The sequence below is a fragment of the Palaemon carinicauda genome, unplaced genomic scaffold (assembly GCF_036898095.1).
Source record: "Palaemon carinicauda isolate YSFRI2023 unplaced genomic scaffold, ASM3689809v2 scaffold82, whole genome shotgun sequence".
In the NCBI taxonomy this organism is placed as follows: domain Eukaryota; kingdom Metazoa; phylum Arthropoda; class Malacostraca; order Decapoda; family Palaemonidae; genus Palaemon; species Palaemon carinicauda.
Window position 1 is genome coordinate 288,426 of NW_027172116.1, and position 21,797 is coordinate 310,222.

Consider the following 21,797-nt stretch of genomic DNA (forward strand, 5'->3'; position numbering starts at 1 on the left):
ACCGATTTCACAACGTTCAGATCCTAATTTTGTTATGCTGCAAGACATGCAAAACAGGCTCTCGTCGTTCATACAGAACTACCAGCGTAGCGACAAACCCCAAACCAGCACACGTGACAGTTTTGGTCGGGATCGAGACAGCGAGCAGGCTGTTCTACAAGTTTCGAAACGTCCTGTAGGACGTATGCTCCAACACCTTCATAGTCGAGGATCTAAGCTTCCTGCTAGCCTCTATGAACCTCCTTTAGGAAGTGATTGTGAACGTTCACCTAAGTCCGCAGTTGACAGCCCCTATATAGAACACGAACGCCCTTACAAGCGCAAGGAGATCTTTCCGTCAGATCGTGTGCTCGAACGTCCTTCAAAGAAAGACATTAGACGTCCTGTTAAACGTGTTACCGAACGTCCTGCGAAACAGGCTGTCGAACGTCCTACATTTCAGGACGTTCTTCACTCCTCAAATTGTTTTATTGAACGTCCTCCAGGTCGTGTTTCCGAACGGAAAACAGGCGAGCAAGTCGCTGAACAGCAAGCGGTTCGCAGCGTCGAACGCTTGTCAGGAATTGACGGCAAGCGCATTTCAGGATATAATCCTGAACGCCCTATCCCTTACCCTATTTCGGACGTTAGTCTGGATTATGATAATGAGGCTCACTCTTTCCAAGAAGACATTGATGCAGTTGAAGTTCAGGAACTCTCTGACTCCGATCAAGTTGATTGTGAGCGTTCGGCTGAGCTGCAAGCGTCACGCCCGCTTGATGTTTCTCGTAATGATCCTGTTTCTATTGCTGTTGGTACTAAGGATATTTTTGAGAAGGAAACTGCTCTCAACACTGCTGCTCCTGAAGGAACGTTGCCAGAGAAGGATATAGAAGGCCAGCTTTCTCCTATGGAGTTTGATGAAGTGTTGGATGACGAGGACTCTTTCTTTTCGTCATTCTGCCGACTTGAAAAAACTGATGAAAGTTTTTATGGAGGAGTTCTCAGACTTTTTTGTGCCAGTGCCTCCCCGTTCGCCACCATCTGAGTTTACTCTTGGGAAGGCCTCTAAGAGAGCTCGCTTTACTAAGATGGTGTTATCGCGCTCATCTAAGAGAGCTCTTAAATTGATGGGTGACTGGTTACAGTCTAAGAAACACTTAGGAAAAGCAGCTTTCTCCTTTCTTCCAGCTAGACTGGCCTCCAGGTCTAGTATCTGGTACGAGACAGGAGAAGTTCTCGGCTTGGGGATACCTGCCTCTGCCCAGGGAGATTTCTCAAGCCTCGTAGACGCTCCTCGTCGGTCGGCCATGAGGAAGACCAAGATCTTCTGGTCTACTTTGGAGATGGACCACCTGCTCAAGGGCATCTTTAGGGCCTTCGAAGTTTTTAACTTCTTAGACTGGACTCTTGGAGCTCTGGGTAAAAAAGTCGCTACTTTTAAAGAGGGGGATACCTCTGCCCTAGTCCATTTGATGTCTTGTATGGACAAGGCTTTGCGGGAAGGATCCAACGAACTAGCAGCGCTTTTTTCTGCTGGCATCTTTAAGAAAAGGGATCAATTATGCTAGTTTCTTTCGCTGGGGGTTACTTCCTTCCAGAAGTGCGAGCTGTTGTATGTGCCTCTTTCTCCATTGTTGTTCCCACAAGAACTAATCAAGGAGATATCGGCAGCCTTGGCTCAAAAAGCTACTCAGGATTTTGTCTCTAAGACAGCCAGAAAAGCTCTTCCACCCTCATTTACTAGTCGCAAGCCTAAGGAAGAAACTTTTCCCAAGTTTTCTCAGCCCTTTCGAGGGAGATCTTCCAGCAAGGGTAGCTCCAGACCTGACGCTAGAAGGAATAAGAGAAGAGGCTTTAGAGCAGGGCGAAGCAGGGTCTGGCTGCTTTCGCCTTTAAGCAGTAGCGACCAGACTACTCAACTTCTGGCAAACGTGGGAGAAGAGAGGAGCAGATCAGTGGTCTATACAGATCTTGAAGGAGGGTTACAAGATCCCTTTTCAAGGGAGTCCTCCTTTGGTCTTAGTTCCTGTGGATCTCTCTCCTAGATACAGAGAGGAGGCAAAGAGACAAGCTCTATCGACCCAAGTGTCTCTTATGTTGGAAAAGGGGGCCATAGAGAAGGTACAGGATATTTGTTCACCGGGTTTTTGCAACCGACTGTTCCTGGTGCCCAAGAACTCGGGTGGATGGCTTCCAGTTTTGGACGTGAGTGCGCTGAACAAGTTCATCCTGAAGACAAAGTTCTCTATGGAGACTTCGAAATCAGTGCTAGCCGCAGTAAGGAAGGGCGACTGGATGGTCTCTTTAGACCTCCAGGATGCCTACTTCCACATCCCTATCCATCCGACCTTCAGACCTTACCTAAGGTTCGTCTTCAAGGGAGATGTCTTCCAATTCAGAGCCCTATGCTTCGGCCCTTGCACAGCACCCCAGGTCTTTACGAAGCTCATGCTAAATGTAGCAAAGATCCTCCATTCAAGGGCCATAAGAGCCTCCCTGTATCTCGACGACTGGCTTCTCAGAGCGCACTCATACGATCACTGTCTGAAGGATCTTCAGACAACATTGAACCTCTCAAAAGAGTTGGGTCTCCTTGTAAACAAGGAAAAGTATCTCTTGATTCCATCTCAAGAGTTTCTCTATTTGGAAATGACGATTCGGAGTCAGACTTTTCGGGCTTTTCTGTCTCCTTTAAGGATGGAACAAGCCAGATTGAAACCAATCGTTTCTAAGCAAGAATATGTGTTCAGCAAGGAAGTGGATGGGCCTAGTAGGAACCCTCTCCTCCTTGGAACAATTTGTTCCCCTAGGAAGACTGAACATTCGTCCTCTCCAGTTCCATCTCAACGGCCATTGGAACATGGAGAAAGACCTTGAAGCGATGTCCGTTCCAATTACGAACGCCATCAAAGACTGCCTTCGGTGGTGGGAAGAACCGAACAAGTTCCAGGAAGGTCTCGACCCATCACAATAGAGCCCAGACCTTGTGTTATGCTCCAACGCCTCGGACGCAGGATGGGAGCAACCCTAAACAAGTTGGAAGCTTTGGGACTATGGTCAGAGAACCAAAAGTCTTTACATAGAAACCACAAGGAATTGTTGGCAGTTCTATTAGACCTCAAAAGTTTTGAGGAATCAGTCACCAACAAAGTGGTTCAGGTCAATGCGGACAACACGACAGCATTGGCGTACATTACCAAGCAGGAGAGAACTCGCTCGATATCTCTGTGCGAGACGGTAAATATTCTCCTTTTGTGGGCAAGAGAGAGGAACGTTATCCTTCTAACAAGATTCATTCAAGGGGAGAAAAACGTAATGGTAGACAGCCTCAGCAGAAGAGGTCAGATCCTACTGACAGAGTGGACACTCAACCTTCAAGTTTGCAAGAGCCTATGGCGTCTTTGGGGTCGTCCATGCATAGATCTCTTTGCAACCTCAAAGACAAAGAGGTTAGAGGCGTATTGCTCCCTGGTGCCGGATCCAGAAGTAGTCCACATAGACACGTTTCTTATGGATTGGTCCAACCTAGATCTGTACGTCTTCCCACCATACAAAATCCTGTACAAAGTAGTACAGAAATTTGTAACATCCAAAGGACCAGGATGACCCTAGTGGCTCCCTATTGGCCGTCAAGAGAATGGTTCACAGAGGTATTGCAATGGGCGGTAGACACTCCAAGAATACTTCCATTAAGAGTAGATCTACTCAGACAACCCTACTTGAAAAGATTCCATCTAAATCTCCACGTTCTTCAGCTGACTGCCTTCAGACTATCGAAAGACTCGCTAGATCTAGAGGCTTTTCAAAGGAGGCAGCTCAGGCCATTGCAAGAGCAAGAACTTCAACTATCAAAGTCTATCAGTCCAAGTGGGAGGTTTTTAGAAAGTGGTGTAGTCAACTCTATTTCCTCATCCAGTACCTCTGTAGCTCAAATTGAGGACTTCTTGCTCCACCTTCGATGGAAGTGCAATTTCTCCTCCTCTACTATTAAAGGTTATAGGAGCATGTTAGCAACTGTGTTCAGACATAGAAACCTTGACCTTTCTAACAATAAGGATCTTCAAGAACTTCTTAAGTCTTTCGAGACTACAAAACAACGAAACCAAGATTCTCCAGCCTGGAATCTGGATATTGTTTTGAAGTATCTTATGAGCGACAGGTTTGAGCCACTGGGTTCAACTTCTATGAAAGACCTTACTATGAAGACTTTATTTTTGGTTAGTCTTGCAACAGCCAAAAGAGTGAGTGAAATACATGCGTTTAGCAAAAGCATTGGATTTCGTGATGGTAAAGCTGTCTGTGCCTTACAATTAGGCCTTCTTGCCAAAATCGAACGCCCTTCTCAACCTTGTCCAAAAGTGTTCGAGATTCCAAATATTACGGACTTGGTTGGAGAAGAGTTGGAAAGAGTCTTATGCCCAGTAAGAGCTCTGAGATGCTACTTGGATAGAATGAAAGATATACGAGGCAATTCTGAAGCTTTATGGTGCTCGGTCAAAAAGCCCTCATTACAGATGTCTAAAAATACCTTAGTCATTTTTTATCAGGCTTTTAATTAAGGAAGCACATATTCATTGTAATGAATCAGACCTTGGTCTTTTAAAGGTCAAGACTCATGAAGTCAGAGCAGTAGCAATGTCGGCAGCATTCAGACAGAACAGATCACTACAAAGCATAATGGGCACAACCTTCTGGAGAAGCAAATCTGTGTTCGCATCATATTATTTGAAAGGTGTTCAAACTCGTTACGAGGACTGTTACACTCTGGGTCCATTCATAGCAGCGAGTGCAATAGTGGGCAAAGGATCCACCACTATGTTCCCATAATCCCAATAAGCTTTTCTTCTCTTTGGCCGACTCAACTGCCGTGTATTTAACAACCACGCACTGACAATGACCACCAAAATAATGGTGTTCAGGGCAGTAGTCCTCTCCACGCTCCTGTATGCCTGTGAAACATGGACGCTATATAGAAACGATATTAAAATCCTAGAACGCTTCCAACAAATGAAACTGAGGCAGATCCTGAAAATCCCCTGGGAGAGCCACACCACCAACATTGAAGTCTTAGAAAGTACCTCGCTGACCAGCGTGGAGGCCACCATCATCCACCACCGCCTCCGCTGGATAGGACAAGTGCATAGGATGGATCCATCTAGGCTCCCAAAGAAGATATTCTACGGAGAACTGACCCAGGGCACCAGACCACGAGGAGCCCCGAAAATGCGCTATAAAGATCAACTAAAGCGCACCCTGGCTCTAACTGACATTGATCCTTCCTCATGGGAAGAAACAGCCAGGGACAGGAAAACCTGGAGGAGTACAGTACACCATGGCACCGTGGACTTCGAGGAGAGGAGGAGACAAAATGAGGAGGCTAGGAGGAGAAGAAGGAGAGAGCGATTAGAACAGCCCCGCACCCCACCTACCCTCCCTTGTGAACACTGTCCGCGACTCTTCCACCACAGACTAGGACTTAACAGCCACATCAGGCATAAGCACCCACCCCACAGATAGGAGGCTGATGGCTAACGACAGAACCCAATACTCGGACACGAGTGGGCGCTGACGACGACGACTTTCTTCAGCCCCTTGGGAGGACCGCTGGATCTCATAAGGCTAGCACACATAATGAGGCAGAGTATCATTGAAGTCTACTTCCTTATCAGGTACGAACCCTTAAGTTTGTTTTAATTAACTCTTTAGCAGAATTCCAGATATACTAGCTGTCTCCAACCCTCCACCAAAGGTGTTAATTAGCTATATATATAACTTGGGTAAGTCTTATGTTTAAAAATGGTATTTTCATTATAAAATAATTTTTTGAACATACTTACCCGGTAGTTATATATAATTTAAGTCCCACCCTCCTCCCCTCTAAGAGACTAGAGGCATGGAATGTGAGGGTTTCTGGAATGGTTCCCAGGTACCTCGCTAGGGCGCAGGGGTGGTACACCTGGCTATCCAGTTGGCGATTGGCGCGAGTTTTGAATTTTCTGCCGTGACGTCAGGGACGTAAGCTGTCTATATAACTACCGGGTAAGTATGTTCAAAAATTTATTTTATGATGAAAATGCCATTTTTGTGTACCTTTTGTGAATGGGTGATTATGCAACCTCCCTTAGAGGTTTCTTTCTTTTACAATTAAGACGACAAAGAACACTCTGTATAACTCCTCTCCTTTAAGTACCCTAATTGAACGTTATTCATCCATTGGGCACACCTGATGTTGACAATGTTCCCCAGTGGGTGATGCATTTGTAGGGCATTGTCGGTGAATGTTCCTCGTGTTCCCCTTGTGACTAAACCCTGTGTGATTGATTGATTCATTTAAAGTTTTCAGGCATCCTTACAGCTAAGGTCATTGACGCCAACCCCCTGTGGGAACAGGCATTGTAAGAAGCGACAATCAACATTCTTGCTTTGGCAGAGGAGGATTGCTGCTTCCTCTTCCCATTGTGTTAGTCTTTGAAAACACAAAGAGGAGGGCTGGCACAACCTGCTGCCTCCACCAAGCCTTCACATGTGTGTGGAAGCTGCTCAGCCAAAGACCAGGGATTGGGACTGCTTACAAACTGAACCCACATCTAGTACTCATGAGTATGAACCTGACTTAGTCCTTGGACAGACCTGTAATATTCCAGGAGTGGGAAAGATCTCCAAGGTGGTCTACTGACTCTTCATTCTTCCCCGTGGATGTAGTGTCATGTGAGATTGGAAACTTTGAGAAGCAGGGCAAAACCTTGTCCTTAAGGCAAAGAACCCCAGTTGGAGCAGCATATTTGGAGGTTATCTAGCTGATTCTTCAGCACGATGACCTAGATCAGGTAACCGCTACACCCTTGTCTGGGCTACTTTTGGGCCAATGAGAAGCATATGTGTTTCAAAGCCCCTTTTCAGAGTTGTGTGGTGTGAGCTAGCTAGTAGGGTCTTGGGCCAGGTGGACTATCAGATTTCCAGAATCATGAACTCGATTCGGTGTAGCTGATGTAGAAAGCTCTTGCTTTGCTCACTCACCTGGGAAAGGAAGTTTCTGCTGCAATGCTTATTGACCCAAGTCTGTGAGCTGATGGAGGGCCTCTCCCTAAATCAGATCAAGACTGGCGGCTTTATATTTTGTCACAGATTTTGTGGCCTCTTTTCAGGTGGCATTTGGGGATGACGTCTCTGTGGCAGTCTTTGGCAGTTCTAAGTTTATCAAGATTTGAGTATGAAACAGAATAGCCTATGTTGGTGCTGTCAAGAAAAAAGGCAGATACTTTCCCTGTTCACATGACAGAGAACTTGTGGACCAACTTTGTTTTGAGAAGGGACACGGTGGAACATCACTTTTGAAATTGGTCTTGGAGAATAGCACACATATTAGATTGATTGTGTTCTAAATTCCATCACTCTTTCTGAAGAGTGATATGGAGAAAGTGGTGGAACATTAGAGGATCTCCTGTTTGGGCTCCATCATCTAGTATTCGGCTCCCTTTGAGGCTTCAGGGCCTCTGAAGGAGACTGTAGCCCTGCCTTTCAGCTCAAGTGTAAGGAGAGTTCTGGGTGCCTCATGACCCCAGTAGGGAAATTTAGCAATTTCCTCTCAAAGAGCTCTGGACTCTCTTCCCCTTTTCGAAAACCATTCAGTGATCAGTCCAAGAAAGGTGGTAGGGGGATGATGGAGCAGTCGTGGGTAGCGAGTGTCCTTTGGGACAATTGCTTATTACCTTTCCAGGACTGTCAGCTCCCTTCTCACTCAGATCAGTTGTGTTACGGACCTACCGTACTGAATCCCGGAAAGCTTTGACTGCGCTACCGTAGGTGGAAGCAATACTGATAAAGAATGTTCTGGAAGTCGTAAATGATTGTTCTTCAGGTGGCAGGTCAATTGGGTTGGCGATACAGGCTGGTTATTGACCTTTGTTTGTCAAACCATAATTTGAATGGAAACAGTTTTGTTCCTTTCTTAAATGAGAGTGGAAGAAGACTTCATGATTTCTATGGATTTGGACATGATTCCAGATGCCCTGATCCGTTGGTCCTCTTGGAAGTGTTTCCACATTGCCCTTTATGGAGTACTAGTATATCTGTCCAAGCCCCTGAGCCCTGTGCTGTGGACTACTCACTGCTTCCAAGGTATTTATGTAAGACTTCACCCTGGTTCAGTTTTATCCAGTTTGCATTACTGAGGTATTTATGATTGACCAGTTCTTACCTCTCTTGGGGCACAGTGGCTTCAGGATCGATATTGCCTCCTTGCTTTTTCTTTTGCTATCAAAGATAAACTGGGAGAAGTCAGTGGACAAGCTACCAGGCCAAACTGATCGTCGAGGCAGCAGCGAGAGTTTTTCCTTGTTAGCGCTTCAACTGCCTTGTTAACGATTCATCTGCCTTGTTAATGATTCAACTACTTTGTTTATGATTCAGCTATCTTTATTAACAATTCAACTACCTTGTTAATGATTCAGCTATCTTGTTAACGATTTAACTACAGTATGTTGTTAACGATTCCACGGTCATTTCAGCTTGTCAGACAGTACTCTTTAAATAAAAGCACACTCATTTCTATAGCTAGGAAGAATAGAAATTAATTTTTGAATGAACCACCAGCCTAGATAAAATATGCTATAATTATTGCCCTTTCATTTTCTGTTCTCTGTTTTGAGTTGAATGGTTTGACAATGCTATACCATGCTCTGAAGAAATATAATTTCACAAAGCCTAACATAATTTTCTTTTCAGAACCTGCTGGCTCTCCGTGCCCAGGATAGGAAAGCCAATCAACGTGTCAGTGCTATGATCAACAGGACAAAGGGGGCAAGCAAAGCTGTGTTGGAAGATGCAAAGGTAAGTTGATTTCAAGTAGTACCTTGAGAAATTTCTTATGACTTGATTAACCCTTTTACCCCCAAAGGACGTACTGGTACGTTTCACAAAACTCATCCCTTTACCCCCATGGACGTACTGGTACGTTTCACAAAACATATCCCTTTACCCCCATGGACGTACCGGTACGTTTCACAAAACTCATCCCTTTACCCCCATGGACGTACTGGTACGTTTCACAAAACTCATCCCTTTACCCCCATGGACGTACTGGTACGTTTCACAAAACTCATCCCTTTACCCCCATGGACGTACTGGTACGTTTCACAAAACTCATCCCTTTACCCCCATGGACGTACTGGTACGTTTCACAAAACTCATCCCTTTACCCCCATGGACGTACTGGTACGTTTCACAAAACTCATCCCTTTACCCCCAAAGGACGTACTGGTACGTTTCACAAAACTCATCCCTTTACCCCCATGGACGTACTGGTACGTTTCACAAAACTCATCCCTTTACCCCCATGGACGTACCGGTACGTCCTTGCAAAAAACTGCTATTTAAATTTTTTTTTTTCATAATTTTGATAAATTTTTGAGAAACTTCAGGCATTTTCCAAGAGAATGAGACCAACCTGACCTCTCTATGACAAAAATTAAGGCTGTTAGAGCAATTTTAAAAAAATATACTGCAAAATGTGTTTGAAAAAATATAACCCCTGGGGGTTAAGGGCTGGAAAGTTCCAAATAGCCTGGGGGTAAAAGGGTTAATTAATTATTGTTTATTACTAAAATCAATTGTAACCGATTCTTATAGTTTGTTTTAGATGCTAGAATAGTTCTTTTCAATGAGTATTTATTCTACTGTTTATATTGTAAAATATGTTTGTTCCGTAACCGAAATACAAACCACGCTATTTACAAAGGGTTATTACTTTTAGCGTAGCTGAAATGGCGAGCCATTAGAATTTAACGAGGGTGTATTACCCCCGCGCTAGTTAGCGGGGGGGGGGTAGGGGAGTGGTAGCTAGCTACCCCTCCTCCCCCTCACACACAGGTGAATACTCACTTTCACTTTTGGCTCGGACTGTGACAGACGTCTCTGTCTTGGTCCTCGCTTGGCAGCCATTGTCTGTTTTGTCTTTACTTAATCGCTTACTTTTCTTTTACTCAATATATATGTAAACATGTTTTCATGTTTGTATATATATTTGAGTATAGAAATAAGTAAGTTTCCTTTTCAGATGTGTGTGTGTAGTGTACGATATCTACGTGGAGGCCTCGGCAGTTAGGCCACCACGGCCTAATTTTATGGGTTGCGATCGAGTTTGACTTCGGTCTTTCTCTCTCTCTCTCTCTCTTGAGGTCGTTCACCCTTTTACTATGTTTTACTACGCCCTTGTAGCTTCCTTCCCGTGTGGGTGGGGTTGCTACACCGTACATTTTGTCTCAATTAGTTTATGAATCTAATTGTAGTTGTTAATTTTTCAGCTTGTAGAACGATTCCTTTCGGGGTTTTCGTTTTTTTCTTTAGTGTTCATTCATTTTTAAATTACATAATTACATAGTTACATAATTATAATTGTTATAATTCTGTTTTGGTTACAGCTCTCCTTCCGCGAGTGTAAGTGGTTGTGAGGGCACGTGCCTGTTGTGTAATTCTTGTTCCTTTTCCTCGGGATTCCTCTTCGGAGCCTTCCCGGGGGAATGAATGTGTACTAATATTATTTGTTTTATTTTTTTACAGTTACCGATCTAGTTCGTTTCTGTAATATAGCAACGGTGTGAGCTGTCTGGTTGAGTCCTGGGGATTCGGCTGTTGCTGCCTCCCCCCTTGTATTGTCGTCAGGGGCGTGTCTCCTTCTACTGGTAGTACTCCCGTGTCGACGGACAGCTCTCCAGTTCATTTTAGAACAGTCAGGAGGCTTGCCTCCTTGGGCGGATAACTTTCCTTCCGAGGGAAGTTTTTTTTCCTGTCCAGGCTTGAGCTTTTCCTCTTTTGGGGGGTTCTTCTCTTGCCTTTTTTTCGTGCGACTATGCTCTTGGTGCTGAGCGGTCGCACCTGCAGTTTCGCTCAAGGGGCTGGGCAACTGCAGGAGCTCCTCTTCGGAGGATTGCCCCTTTTAGGTCACTGGCTGACCAGTCTCTTCCACGAAGTGTTTCTCTTTCGTTCGCGAGAGAGTACACTCATAGAGACTCCTCTTCGGAGGTTTCTTCTGTTGCTGTTGCTGTTGGCCTCCCTCGCCGTAAGGCCCTCCGTCCGCCTCGTCGTAAGGGCCTCTCATCTCCCTATAAGGGTGCTTGAGGCGCCTTTTTGAATCTCCGTTTGCAGCCTACAACTTCTTTTTCTCGATCTTCCGTCTTGGTGCAGATGGACAGCAGTCTAATCTCGTCTTCCGACGGGCAACGGTCTTCCCGACGGACAACGGTCTTCCCGACGGACAGCGGTCTTCCGACGGACATCAGTCTCCCGGCGGACAACGATCCCTTCGGGGCAAAGGGTTGCCCCCACGGGGGTTCTTCCCTTGCGTGTCAGGGTTTCCCTGCGCGCCCTTCTGTTCGTCAGCGCTCTCCTGTTCGTCAGCGCTTTCAAGATGATCTTCCCTGCGGTTCCTGTTACGTGCCCTGTGCGCCCACGTTTCGCCCTCGCGATCTAGAACTTCGGTTCAGGTCGGGGTCAAGGACTCTTCTTCTTTGCGCAGGCTTCCACGCGTAGCCTTCTGCTCGTCAGCGATCATCAGCTCGTCAGCGATCATCAGCTCGTCAGCGATCATCAGCTCGCCAGCGATCGTCAGCTCGTCAGCGATCATCAGCTCGCCAGCGATCTCCGGATCGCCCACGTGTGTTACAGCTGGCACGCCAACGTTCTCCAACACTTCTGAAGGAACATGGTTCGCCAGCTACTAGCTCAACTGCGGATGCTGATCGCCATCGCGCGACCCTCAACTGCAGATGCTGATCGCCATCGCGCGACCCTCAACTGCGGATGCTGATCGCCATCGCGCGACCCTCAACTGCAGATGCTGATCGCCATCGCGCGACCCTCAAATACGGATGCTGATCGCCATCGCGCGACCCTCAACTGCGGATGCTGATCGCCATCGCGCGACCCTCAACTGCAGATGCTGATCGCCATCGCGCGACCCTCAACTACGGATGCTGATCGCCATCGCGCGACCCTCAACTGCGGATGCTGATCGCCATCGCGCGACCCTCAACTGCGCGCCATCGCACAACCCTGAACGATTGCCCGCTTACGCATGCTGCTCCTCATCGCACAACCCTGAACGATCGCCCTCTTGCGGATGCTGATCACCATCGCACCCTTTCACGCGATCATTCACCTGCGCATGCTGCTCGCCATCGCACAACCCTGAACGATTGCCCGCTTACGCATGCTGCTCCTCATCGCACAACCCTGAACGATCGCCCTCTTGCGGATGCTGATCACCATCGCACCCTTTCACGCGATCATTCACCTGCGCATGCTGCTCGCCATCGCACAACCCTGACCGATTGCCCGCTTACGCATGCTGCTCCTCATCGCACAACCCTGAACGATCGCCCTCTTGCGGATGCTGATCACCATCGCACCCTTTCACGCGATCATTCACCTGCGCATGCTGCTCGCCATCGCACAACCCTGCACGATTGCCCGCTTACGCATGCTGCTCCTCATCGCACAACCCTGAACGCTCGCCCTCTTGCGGATGCTGATCACCATCGCACCCTATCACGCGATCATTCACCTACACATGCTGCTCGCCATCGCTTACCGCAGCGATCTTCTTCACCTACGCGGCAGCACGATCCCTCGCCGTCACGCCCATTCGCCTGCGCGCCCGCGCGATCGCTCGCCTGCGCGATCGCTCGCCCGCGCGATCGCTCGCCTGCGCGCCCGCGCGATCGCTCGCCTGCGCGCCCGCGCGATCGCTCGCCTGCGCGCCCGCGCGATCGCTCGCCTGCGCGCCCGCGCGATCGCTCGCCTGCGCGCCCGCGCGATCGCTCGCCTGCGCGCCCGCGCGATCGCTCGCCTGCGCGCCCGCGCGATCGCTCGCCTGCGCGCCCGCGCGACCGCTCGCCTGCGCGCCCGCGCGACCACTCGCCTGTGCGTCCGCGCGACCATTCGCCTTTGCGCGACCGTTCGCCCTCGCGCGACCATAGTTCGCGGCGAATTCCACAGCCGGTGGTAGCAGCAGGGACGCGTGCTCCTAGGCGGCACTCGGGATCACCTCCATCCAAGCACAGGTTGGTAGTGCAGGACGAAGACAGGTCAGTACAGCATTCTTCCCACCTTCTTTTCAGGCAGGAACCGTCGTGTCCTCTCCAAAGGATCGCCCGATCCCTTTCACCTTAGCGAGGATTTCGGACTCTGTGTCCTTGGAGCAGCAGACATGGTTTGATCCGCTGGCACGGGCGTTAATGAGGTTTATGAAACCAGCACTCACCGGCCAGGGTAACAAACCAGCGGCTGTCTCTCCTACGCTGAAGAGAAAGAGAGGAGTGGACTTCGTGGTGACTTCCCCCAGGGCGAAGTTGGTTCCCAAGAGGTCGGTCTCGAGGGTCCCCTCTCCTGCACGAGTACTCTCTCCTTCTCCCGCCCTGGAAGGATTTTTGGCGGGGGGGCTTTCCGTTGAAGATTTCTCCATCGGACAAGGGGTGACTGCTTACCTCTTCCTCTGGGAGCTTACCAGGTTCTTTCCCTCCTCGGTTACGGCCCGAGGTTTGGTTCAAGGAAGCTACAGGAAGATCAAGGGTACTTTCCTCCTCTCGAGCTCAGGCACCTTGGCCTTTCGTCGTTAAGTATCTACTTGCGGACAAGCTCGATGTTGTACCATCTGGACGCACTGACTGAAGGCTTCCTTCGGGTGTCTCATCTGTGGAGGTCAACGACCTCAGACACCCTTCCATCCTTGAGAAGAGTTTTGTCTTTGCCCAGGGACAGAGACTTAAACATCTGCTGTGCGGAGTAAATCGACTTCCGGTTTCACTCCTCCAAGGCGCTTTCTTCCAGACTCTGCAGGGCTCCAGCTCCCTTTTCTTTCAACCACGTCGGCCTAAGTTATCGGCTACGACAACTGGGACAAGGTGTCCAATTGCAGTTTCCTCCTGTCAGGAACAGATGGCACGGGAGACTCCCCCGGGGGGGCATAGTCCTAAAAGGAGTTCACGAACTCTAGGATTGCAGGTTTTTTCGCTGGGAGGATGCTTAAGGTTACTCATCCGAATGACAGCTTCCCGATGCCCATTCCCGCACAATCTCTGTGAGTAGCCAAGGATATCGCGCCTGCCGTCTCTGTCAGCGAATTCAGTGTCTCTGAACCTCTATGCCATAGCATCAGCAGAGTTGCCCGGTTGGGCGAAGGTCTTCCTTAGGATCATCGACGGCTTCACCCCCGGCCCCCTCAGTCGATCCTTTCTTGTAAGGAAGGATCTGAGAGGGGATGTCCATAGTCGACCTCTCAGCCCTGATCAAGTTTGTCGAACAAACTTCGGCCAGCGTAGACCAGCAGAATCGATCAGACTGGTAACGAGGCGACAGGACTCCTTTAACCCTGGATCGGAAGGACGGGTACTTTCAGTTTCCATTCCATCCATCTTCCAGGGTGCTCGTCGAATTCAGCCTAAACTGCAAGTATTCCTGCTTATGATGCAGTGTGGCTATCCCGCCGTGGCATAGCAGGTTTGTTTCCCCAGAGAACTCTCCCTGCCTTCCTCTTCGCCGCTCAGGTGCAGACTTCCGCCTCCTCTGCTGTTTGGAGGGCTGGTCAACTCCGGTAGGCTCGGGTTTCGACCTTCTTCAGCGCCGGAAAAAGCTTCCGAATGCTGACCATGAGTGTGGGCTCATGGTATTTTGCTTGGAGCCTTCTCTTCCTCTGCCTCAACATCTGGAGTATCTGGCCATGATATTGAGTCAACCGCCTTACCACGTTGGAAACCCCGCTTCTCGTCCGTCCAGCGAGGTTAAGCAACGTCGGTACTTGGATGGGTGACCACCTGGAGACGCCAGATTCTGTTACCACATCCTCCGAGCCTTCCTTTCGGTTCACCGTGGCAAGACTGAGGAGAGTCGCAGTACCTGTTCTCAGTCAAGCAGAGTTTTCAGCCCTACCTTGGAACATTTCCTAGTTCTTCTTTCCTCATTGACCCGTTTATAGTCCGAACGGTCGCCTCAGGATAAGTTCCATGTGGGGCGATCCAAGTTCCGGTGGCTTCAGGCAATGTTTAACCGGACTCCCTGGCCCTATGGGACCAGCGGAACTATTAAACCTGCAATGGGTGTTGACCTATGGAGCCTCTTGATGGTAGTGGATATTCTCGTCCTTTCCCCACATTCTTGATGCGGTTCTCGGACTCGTCAAAGGAAAGGGGGGGGGGGCATGTTCCGGTCCAGGCCTATGGTCAAGACCTGAAGGATACCTCTCCATCATTCAGGCAGGCTTAAGGGCCTTAGTCTGGCCCCTCTTCAGATCCTACCGCTCCTGCCAAGTCGCCCCGTTGCGTGTCGACTTCATGCTAACCAGCAGGGGACGCATTTTCACACCTTCACATCTTGCAGTAGAGATATCGGGATGATTGAGATTCTCTCAATTCCACCATCGGCTCTCTCATTCCAGGCAGGGGAATGTTTCTCTCAGACTATCCGAGCAGAGCCTCATAGAGAGAGTGTACCTAGGGGTCTTTGACCTTGGGTAACCAGCAAGTGCTGGTCTGGGGGACCTGATCGCGTCAGCTTGGAACCTCAAGCTTCCGCTAGTTTTCCCCCCAGTCTCAGACCCCGAGACTCTGGCAAGATGCATTCCGGTGATGGTGGGACAACTTCGACGCCTGCGTCTTCCCTCCTTTTTGTCTGCGGACAATGGGTCTCGACAAAACCAGGTTGTCTGTCAACCTTTCAATGGGAGAGCTCCACTGGGACTATGTGCAGAACGGTTTCTGGACCCTCTGCTTCCCCTGACGGAACTCCCGGGAGAGCTTCTCCCACGGCGCAGACTACTCAAGCAACCACACTGCGACATCTCTCCCGAACCGGGGCGTCGCTTCGGCTTCATGCCTGGAGACACTACGCTTCCTCCTCTAGAAGAGACAACCCGCTACAGTCGCGGTACGGAGGTCGCGTCATCTGCGATAGTCATCCACAGGGGTCTCCCAGGCAAAGTGAAGAGTCTAAGGTGGTTGGTGCCGTGGGAGATATACCTCTTCCCGTGAGGCCTCTTCTCCAGCAATAACGGTCTTATTGCCTTTCGGCGGGAGGAAACTCCTTTCCGCTCTTGGCAATGAAGCCTGTCGCTCAGCCTTTCCCTGACCTTCAGGCTTAAAGGAATAACTTTTTCCTGCCCGCTGGATCTATCCTCGCTCATGCGAAGCTACGATCGTCCCTGCCCTAGTCGGAGGAAGACCTCCAACTTGGAGCATGGCTCGGACTTTTAGTCCTTTAAGAGATCTTCTCAAGACCCTTTTACGACAGGCCTCGGATTGTATTCCGCCCTGGGTCTTCTGCTCACTCTGGCCACGGCCAGTGTGTAAGCAATCTTCTTGGTCTCTTACTACTCCCCCCCTTTCTAAGGAAGAGGGGAAGGCAACATTCAGGCTCGCTCCTGAGTTGTTGGCTAGACTCAGAATCTGAGGGTCCCGACCCTTCGGTCCGATTCATTCAAGATTTTGAGTCTCCATTCTGTGTCTGATGTCCCAAGACCTTCTCTTTCTTGCCAGTACAGGAATCGAGAGGTTAGCGCTGGGAACAGCTGCAGTCTGGCCTCAGTTGCAGCCGATTTGGGAACACAAGGAGGACATGGGGGGAGAGTCACCAGTATACCTCTTCAGCCCGGACTCAAGGACATTCATCTCGACCTGTCTTCAGACCCTCCCCCGACACGTCGCCCTACAGCACGATGTTGGATACATCGCAACGTCCCTCGCCTTCGAGTAATACTACTCTGTGACGCAGGTGCTACAAGCTGGAGTCTGGAAGCGTCTGATGACCTTCGCAGCCCGCTTCCTGCAGGGCGTGACCCACAGGAGTCTCGATACGTTTTCTATCGCTCTGTGGTGGCTACACAACAGCTGGTCTAACCTCAGGCTCCTTTTTGGACAGGTAGCAGAAGGTTGAGGGCATTGTTATCAGGTTTTAGTCTGCATGAACGAAAGAAGTATGTCTGGCCCTTACTTCTTTCTTCATCATCCCCTCTATGGGGAAGCAGCATCCTGGTCTCTGCATAGCTGACCTTGAACCTCTGCAGGTAAACCATGCTTCCTTGTGTTCCGAGTATTGAGTCAATACTGTCGCGTCCCCCATACCCTGACGAGGTGGTATTGGGAACGTCTTAACCCAGAGTTCCTTCTGGAACTCCAGGTCAACTGCCTAAGACGGGTCACACTTCTTCCTTCACACACAAGCTTACGTAGGCCACATGGTTCCTTGCGGTGCAAGGAACTTGTGAGGTGCAGGGACTCCTTTTCTCGAGTGCGACTCACTCGGATTCTGAGTCCCCGGGTAAAGCCAAAGCCAGTATGGCTGGGGACTTTCCACCCTTCCTAAGGGATAAGTCACCCTTTGTAAATAGCGTGGTTTGTATTTCGGTTACGGAACAAATGACAAATTCGAAGATAATTTGTATTTTTCCTAACCATACAAACCTTAGCTATTTACACATATTTGCCCGCCAGCCCTGTCCCCCAAGACAAGTCCTACCTCTAAGTGAAAGTGAGTATTCACCTGTGTGTGAGGGGGAGGAGGGGTAGCTAGCTACCACTCCCCTACCCCCCCCCGCTAACTAGCGCGGGGGTAATACACCCTCGTTAAATTCTAATGGCTCGCCATTTCAGCTACGCTAAAAGTAATAACCCTTTGTAAATAGCTAAGGTTTGTATGGTTAGGAAAAATACAAATTATCTTCGAATTTGTCATATTATTATTATTAGCTAAGCTACAACCGTAGTTGGAAAAGCAAGATGCTATAAGCCCAAGGGCTCCAGTAGTCTTGCCATACTTGTTTGCCATACTTGTATGATCATTGTAAGATTTTGTGTACAAGTACAAGCATTATTAAGCGTGGTTTTTTGCTTGCTTTAGTCATTATAGGCTCCGTAAAGATGACTCAAGGAAAACAGATACAGAATCTTACTTCACTTCATTCATGGTGGTAACAGGATGTTGCCCAACTCTTCTTGTTGATAAAATAGTAAATAAGAAAAAATTTGTAGCTTCAAGTCCATGAAGCTAAAGAAGGTGATGAATGCAAGAGTTGATGGGAGAAGTACAAAAGGAAGGCCAATGTTTGGGTGGATGGATGGTGTGAAGAAAGCTCTGGGTGATAGGAGGATAGATGTGAGAGAGGCAAGAGAGCGTGCTAGAAATAGGAATGAATGGCGAGCGATTGTGACGCAGTTCTGGTAGGCCCTGCTGCTTCCTCTGGTGCTTTAGATGACCGCGGAGGTAGCAGCAGTAGGGGATTCAGCATTATGAAGCTTCATCTGTGGTGGATAATGTGGGAGATTGGGCTGTGGCACCCTAGCAGTACCAGCTGAACTCGGTTGAGTCCCTGGTTAGGCTGAAGGAACGTAGAGAGTAGAGGTCCCTTCTCTGTTGATGTCGGCTACCCCTCAAAATTGGGGGAAGTGCCTTTGGTGTGTGTGTGTAAGTTCATGAGAACAAAAGTAGTCCAGTATTTACTGTATTGATAAAATATTTATTGCATGACTGATCAGATATATTTGATTGATATGTGATAAGAATTTTGTCTTAGATTCTAGTTCACGTTATTCAGAGGCTAATAATTGTAAAAAGTCTAGTGGTAAAACCATCCACGTCACCCTGGGAGTCAATTGTATTCTGTTCCTGTGATTAAACTAGGCTCTGATTATTCTAAAAGCAGATGATTTTTTATAAGTTGCTTACATTTGTGTCTATGTAAATAAATGAAACCTCAAGAGAGAATGTACATACTTAAATTGTAATCAGTATTATGAAAATTAGTTATAACACATTATTGTTATTATTACTAGCTAAGCTACAGCCATAGTTGGAAAAGTAGGATGTTATAAGCCCAAGGGCTCCAACAGGGAAAAATAGCTCAGTGAAGAAAGTAAGAAAGGTGAAAAGGAAAGAGAAGGAACGGGAAATGAGATAGCTGCACTATGCGGCAATTCTGTCAGATGATGTTGCAAAAGTTTGCAAAGAATCTAAACTATTACAGTGATACCTCTGGATACGAAAGTTTCTGCTTACGAAAAATTCAGGATACGAAAAGCGATACAAAAATTTTTATGCCCCAGTTTACGAAAAAATTTTCAGGATACGAAAAGCTTACGAGATCCCAACTCGTCGCCGAGAGTACAGTACCTTTTTTTTTCAGGGTATCAACCCTTAATTTAGGTGTACAGGTAACAATACACCTTCACTGATCCAAATGCTTTACATACAGTACAGTAACTTTTATACAGTAGTAAAGAAAATGGACCGTTTTCTTAGGGCTTGGAGGGGATAACTAGGCTATAGCTACATTATTGAATAATCTCATGGTGGTTTCTGGAATGGATTAGGCTGTTTTTAACAGTTGAGTTAATTATTGAATGATAGAAATGGCTGCATTACATGTTTATTACTACAGTTTAGCGTGTTTATGGAAGAAAAGGTGACTTTTTGTAAGGCTTGGAACGGATTAGGCTATTTACATGTAAAACGCGACTCAGGATACGAAAAAATCAGGATACGAAACCGTATCCTGAACGGATTACTTTCGTATCCTGAGGCATCACTGTATCTAGAATATTTCTCGGATCTAGAAATGTGGATTATCAAAACGGCAAAGAGTGATTGCTTGCTGAACCTACTTTTCGGTCTGCTATCTTACCTCTGTTCTCATTACCTTTTCTAATTTGTTGTCCAAATTCTCTCACGTTTTCCTCAAGTCTGGGGAACAAATTGGCCTCCATTGCTCCAATATTGGGGTATTCGTCCCAAATTCCGTAACACAATCAAATGATAATTAATTTTTCTAGACTCGTGTAATTTCCGTTACAGGACCTTACCACCGCAAGAGGAGAAGAACAGTGCGACGAAGATGACTACGGCTACGAATCGGCAATGAGCCAGCAGATTTTCAGCAAGCTGGCAGATCAGTACGCAAGAATGCCAGACGACGATAAGATGAAGTTTGTGAAGACGGGTAAAAAGACCAGCATCGACGATATCAAGGTATGAGGAAGATTGAGTATGCTTCTTGGTATGACTTGGAAACGGGTATTAACTGTACTTCTTGTATAGTGATATTTACTTAACATTACTCTTCATATGTAAGGCAGGAAGTACTTTACCATGAATAATTCCTACCATATTTAAGGCAAAATAAAGTAAGTTTACCTGTTCAAAAGTTATGATTTTATTAGAAATTATTAATTTTAAAGTCATTCATATATTTTGTAAGGATTTATCCAGGTTGGGTTTTCATTTACCGATTTTTCCTGAATATATCAAATTGACTTTTATTGCATGTTTTTATTTCAATAAAAACTGGGGTACAGTAATTATTAAATTTCAACTTACTGGAAGAGTCGAGGAATAGGACCGAAAAAATTTAGATGGTAACATTTTCATCCGTCCGTTTTTCTTCCAGAACCGAGTCATAAACAGTTTGAAAAAGGAAGAGGAGGAGGAAATGGAACCTCGGAAGCGAAAGCGCAAGAGCAAATTCGCAGACGACGACTTCATAAACGACGGGGACGCTTTCGACGACTTTGACGAACCCCCCGCCGACAGCGCCAAGAAGAGCAGCATTTCGTCCAGTCAAAAAACTGTCAACATCAATCTCACAAACTACAAAAGCGACAAATATAATAACTTCAAGTACGAGCCGGAGAAGGAAGTCGTTAAGAAGAAAGAGAAGAAGAAACCAAAGCCGTCGGCTCCTCCGCCCCCGAGTTTTGAACAGCTTATGAAGATAGCCCAGCAAAAGCAGACTGCCCCGGTTGAAAAGGTGTCTGTGGATAAAATCATCAAAGAAAAGGAAAAAGAAAAGAAGAAGGACATTGACCGCCCCTTGACAGCAAAGGAAAAGGAAGAACTCGAAGAGGAAAGGAGACGCAGAATGAGAAGACTGAATAAATTGACTCCGGAAGGGAAGAAGGAAGATGATAAAAATAGGAAAAATGGAGCAGACAAAGGGAAAAAGATTGAAGAAAAAGTTAAAGGAAAGAGCGAGAACACTAGCAAGCTACAGCAGGCCCTTGAAAAACCTAAGCCTGAACCTAAGCCTGAGCCCAAGGTCATTGACCGGGCCAAGTTCTTTGCCGTGCCGGGTGCGCCTCGACCGCAGCCACCGAAAAAAGTGGTGGATAAGCCCATGGTATCTGCCCCGAAGAATCCTCCGGCTCCCGTTAAAAACAAACCACCACCTCCTAGTGAGCGTGTGCCCGACAAGAAATTCCAGAAATCAAGAGATTTCCCACCCAAAGATCTGAAGCCGGTTAAATCCAGAGATTTCCAGCCGAAGCAGAAGTCTCGGGACTTCCCTCCCCTGGACCGCCGGAGACCACAGTACGCTCCTCCGCCACCCAAGAGGGGACGGATCGAGAGCGACTCCGAGGACGAGTACGATTCTGATCTGGAGGGCTTCATCGACGACGGCGAGGACGAACTGGATTACTCCAGCGAAATCAAGAAGATGTTTGGCTACGACAAAAGCAGATACGTGTAAGTACAGTATAGTAATGAAAACTTCCTTTATTTGTAGTTTGGTGATAAACAGATTATATCGTCTTACATCCTGTAATGTATAAGCTCAACTCGTAATATTAGTCACTGCATGATTTTTGTATTGGTGTAGGGTCTACCTCTGAATTAAGTACAGTGTCGTCATCAGCCGTAACTCGTCCACTGTAGGACAAAGGCCTCAGACATGTCCTTCCACTGGCTTCTGTTTATGGTCTTTCTATGCTCAGTTTTATTATTATTACAGTATTACTATTACTGAGCTATAACCCTAGTTGGAAAATCAGGATGCTTAA

The 21,797-nt window shown here is 47.5% G+C and overlaps 1 protein-coding gene across 1 annotated transcript in view; it reads left to right on the plus strand.

Moving 5' to 3' along the window:
- The window catches only part of LOC137637541 (protein SPT2 homolog), a 35,526-nt gene that overhangs the window by 11,820 nt on the left and 1,909 nt on the right, over nucleotides 1–21,797 (plus strand). The window contains exons 3-5 of the mRNA XM_068369704.1: nucleotides 8,707–8,811; nucleotides 19,816–19,989; nucleotides 20,408–21,483. Coding sequence (XP_068225805.1) covers nucleotides 8,707–8,811; nucleotides 19,816–19,989; nucleotides 20,408–21,483 — 1,355 coding nt within the window. The remainder of the gene's footprint in view (nucleotides 1–8,706; nucleotides 8,812–19,815; nucleotides 19,990–20,407; nucleotides 21,484–21,797) is intronic.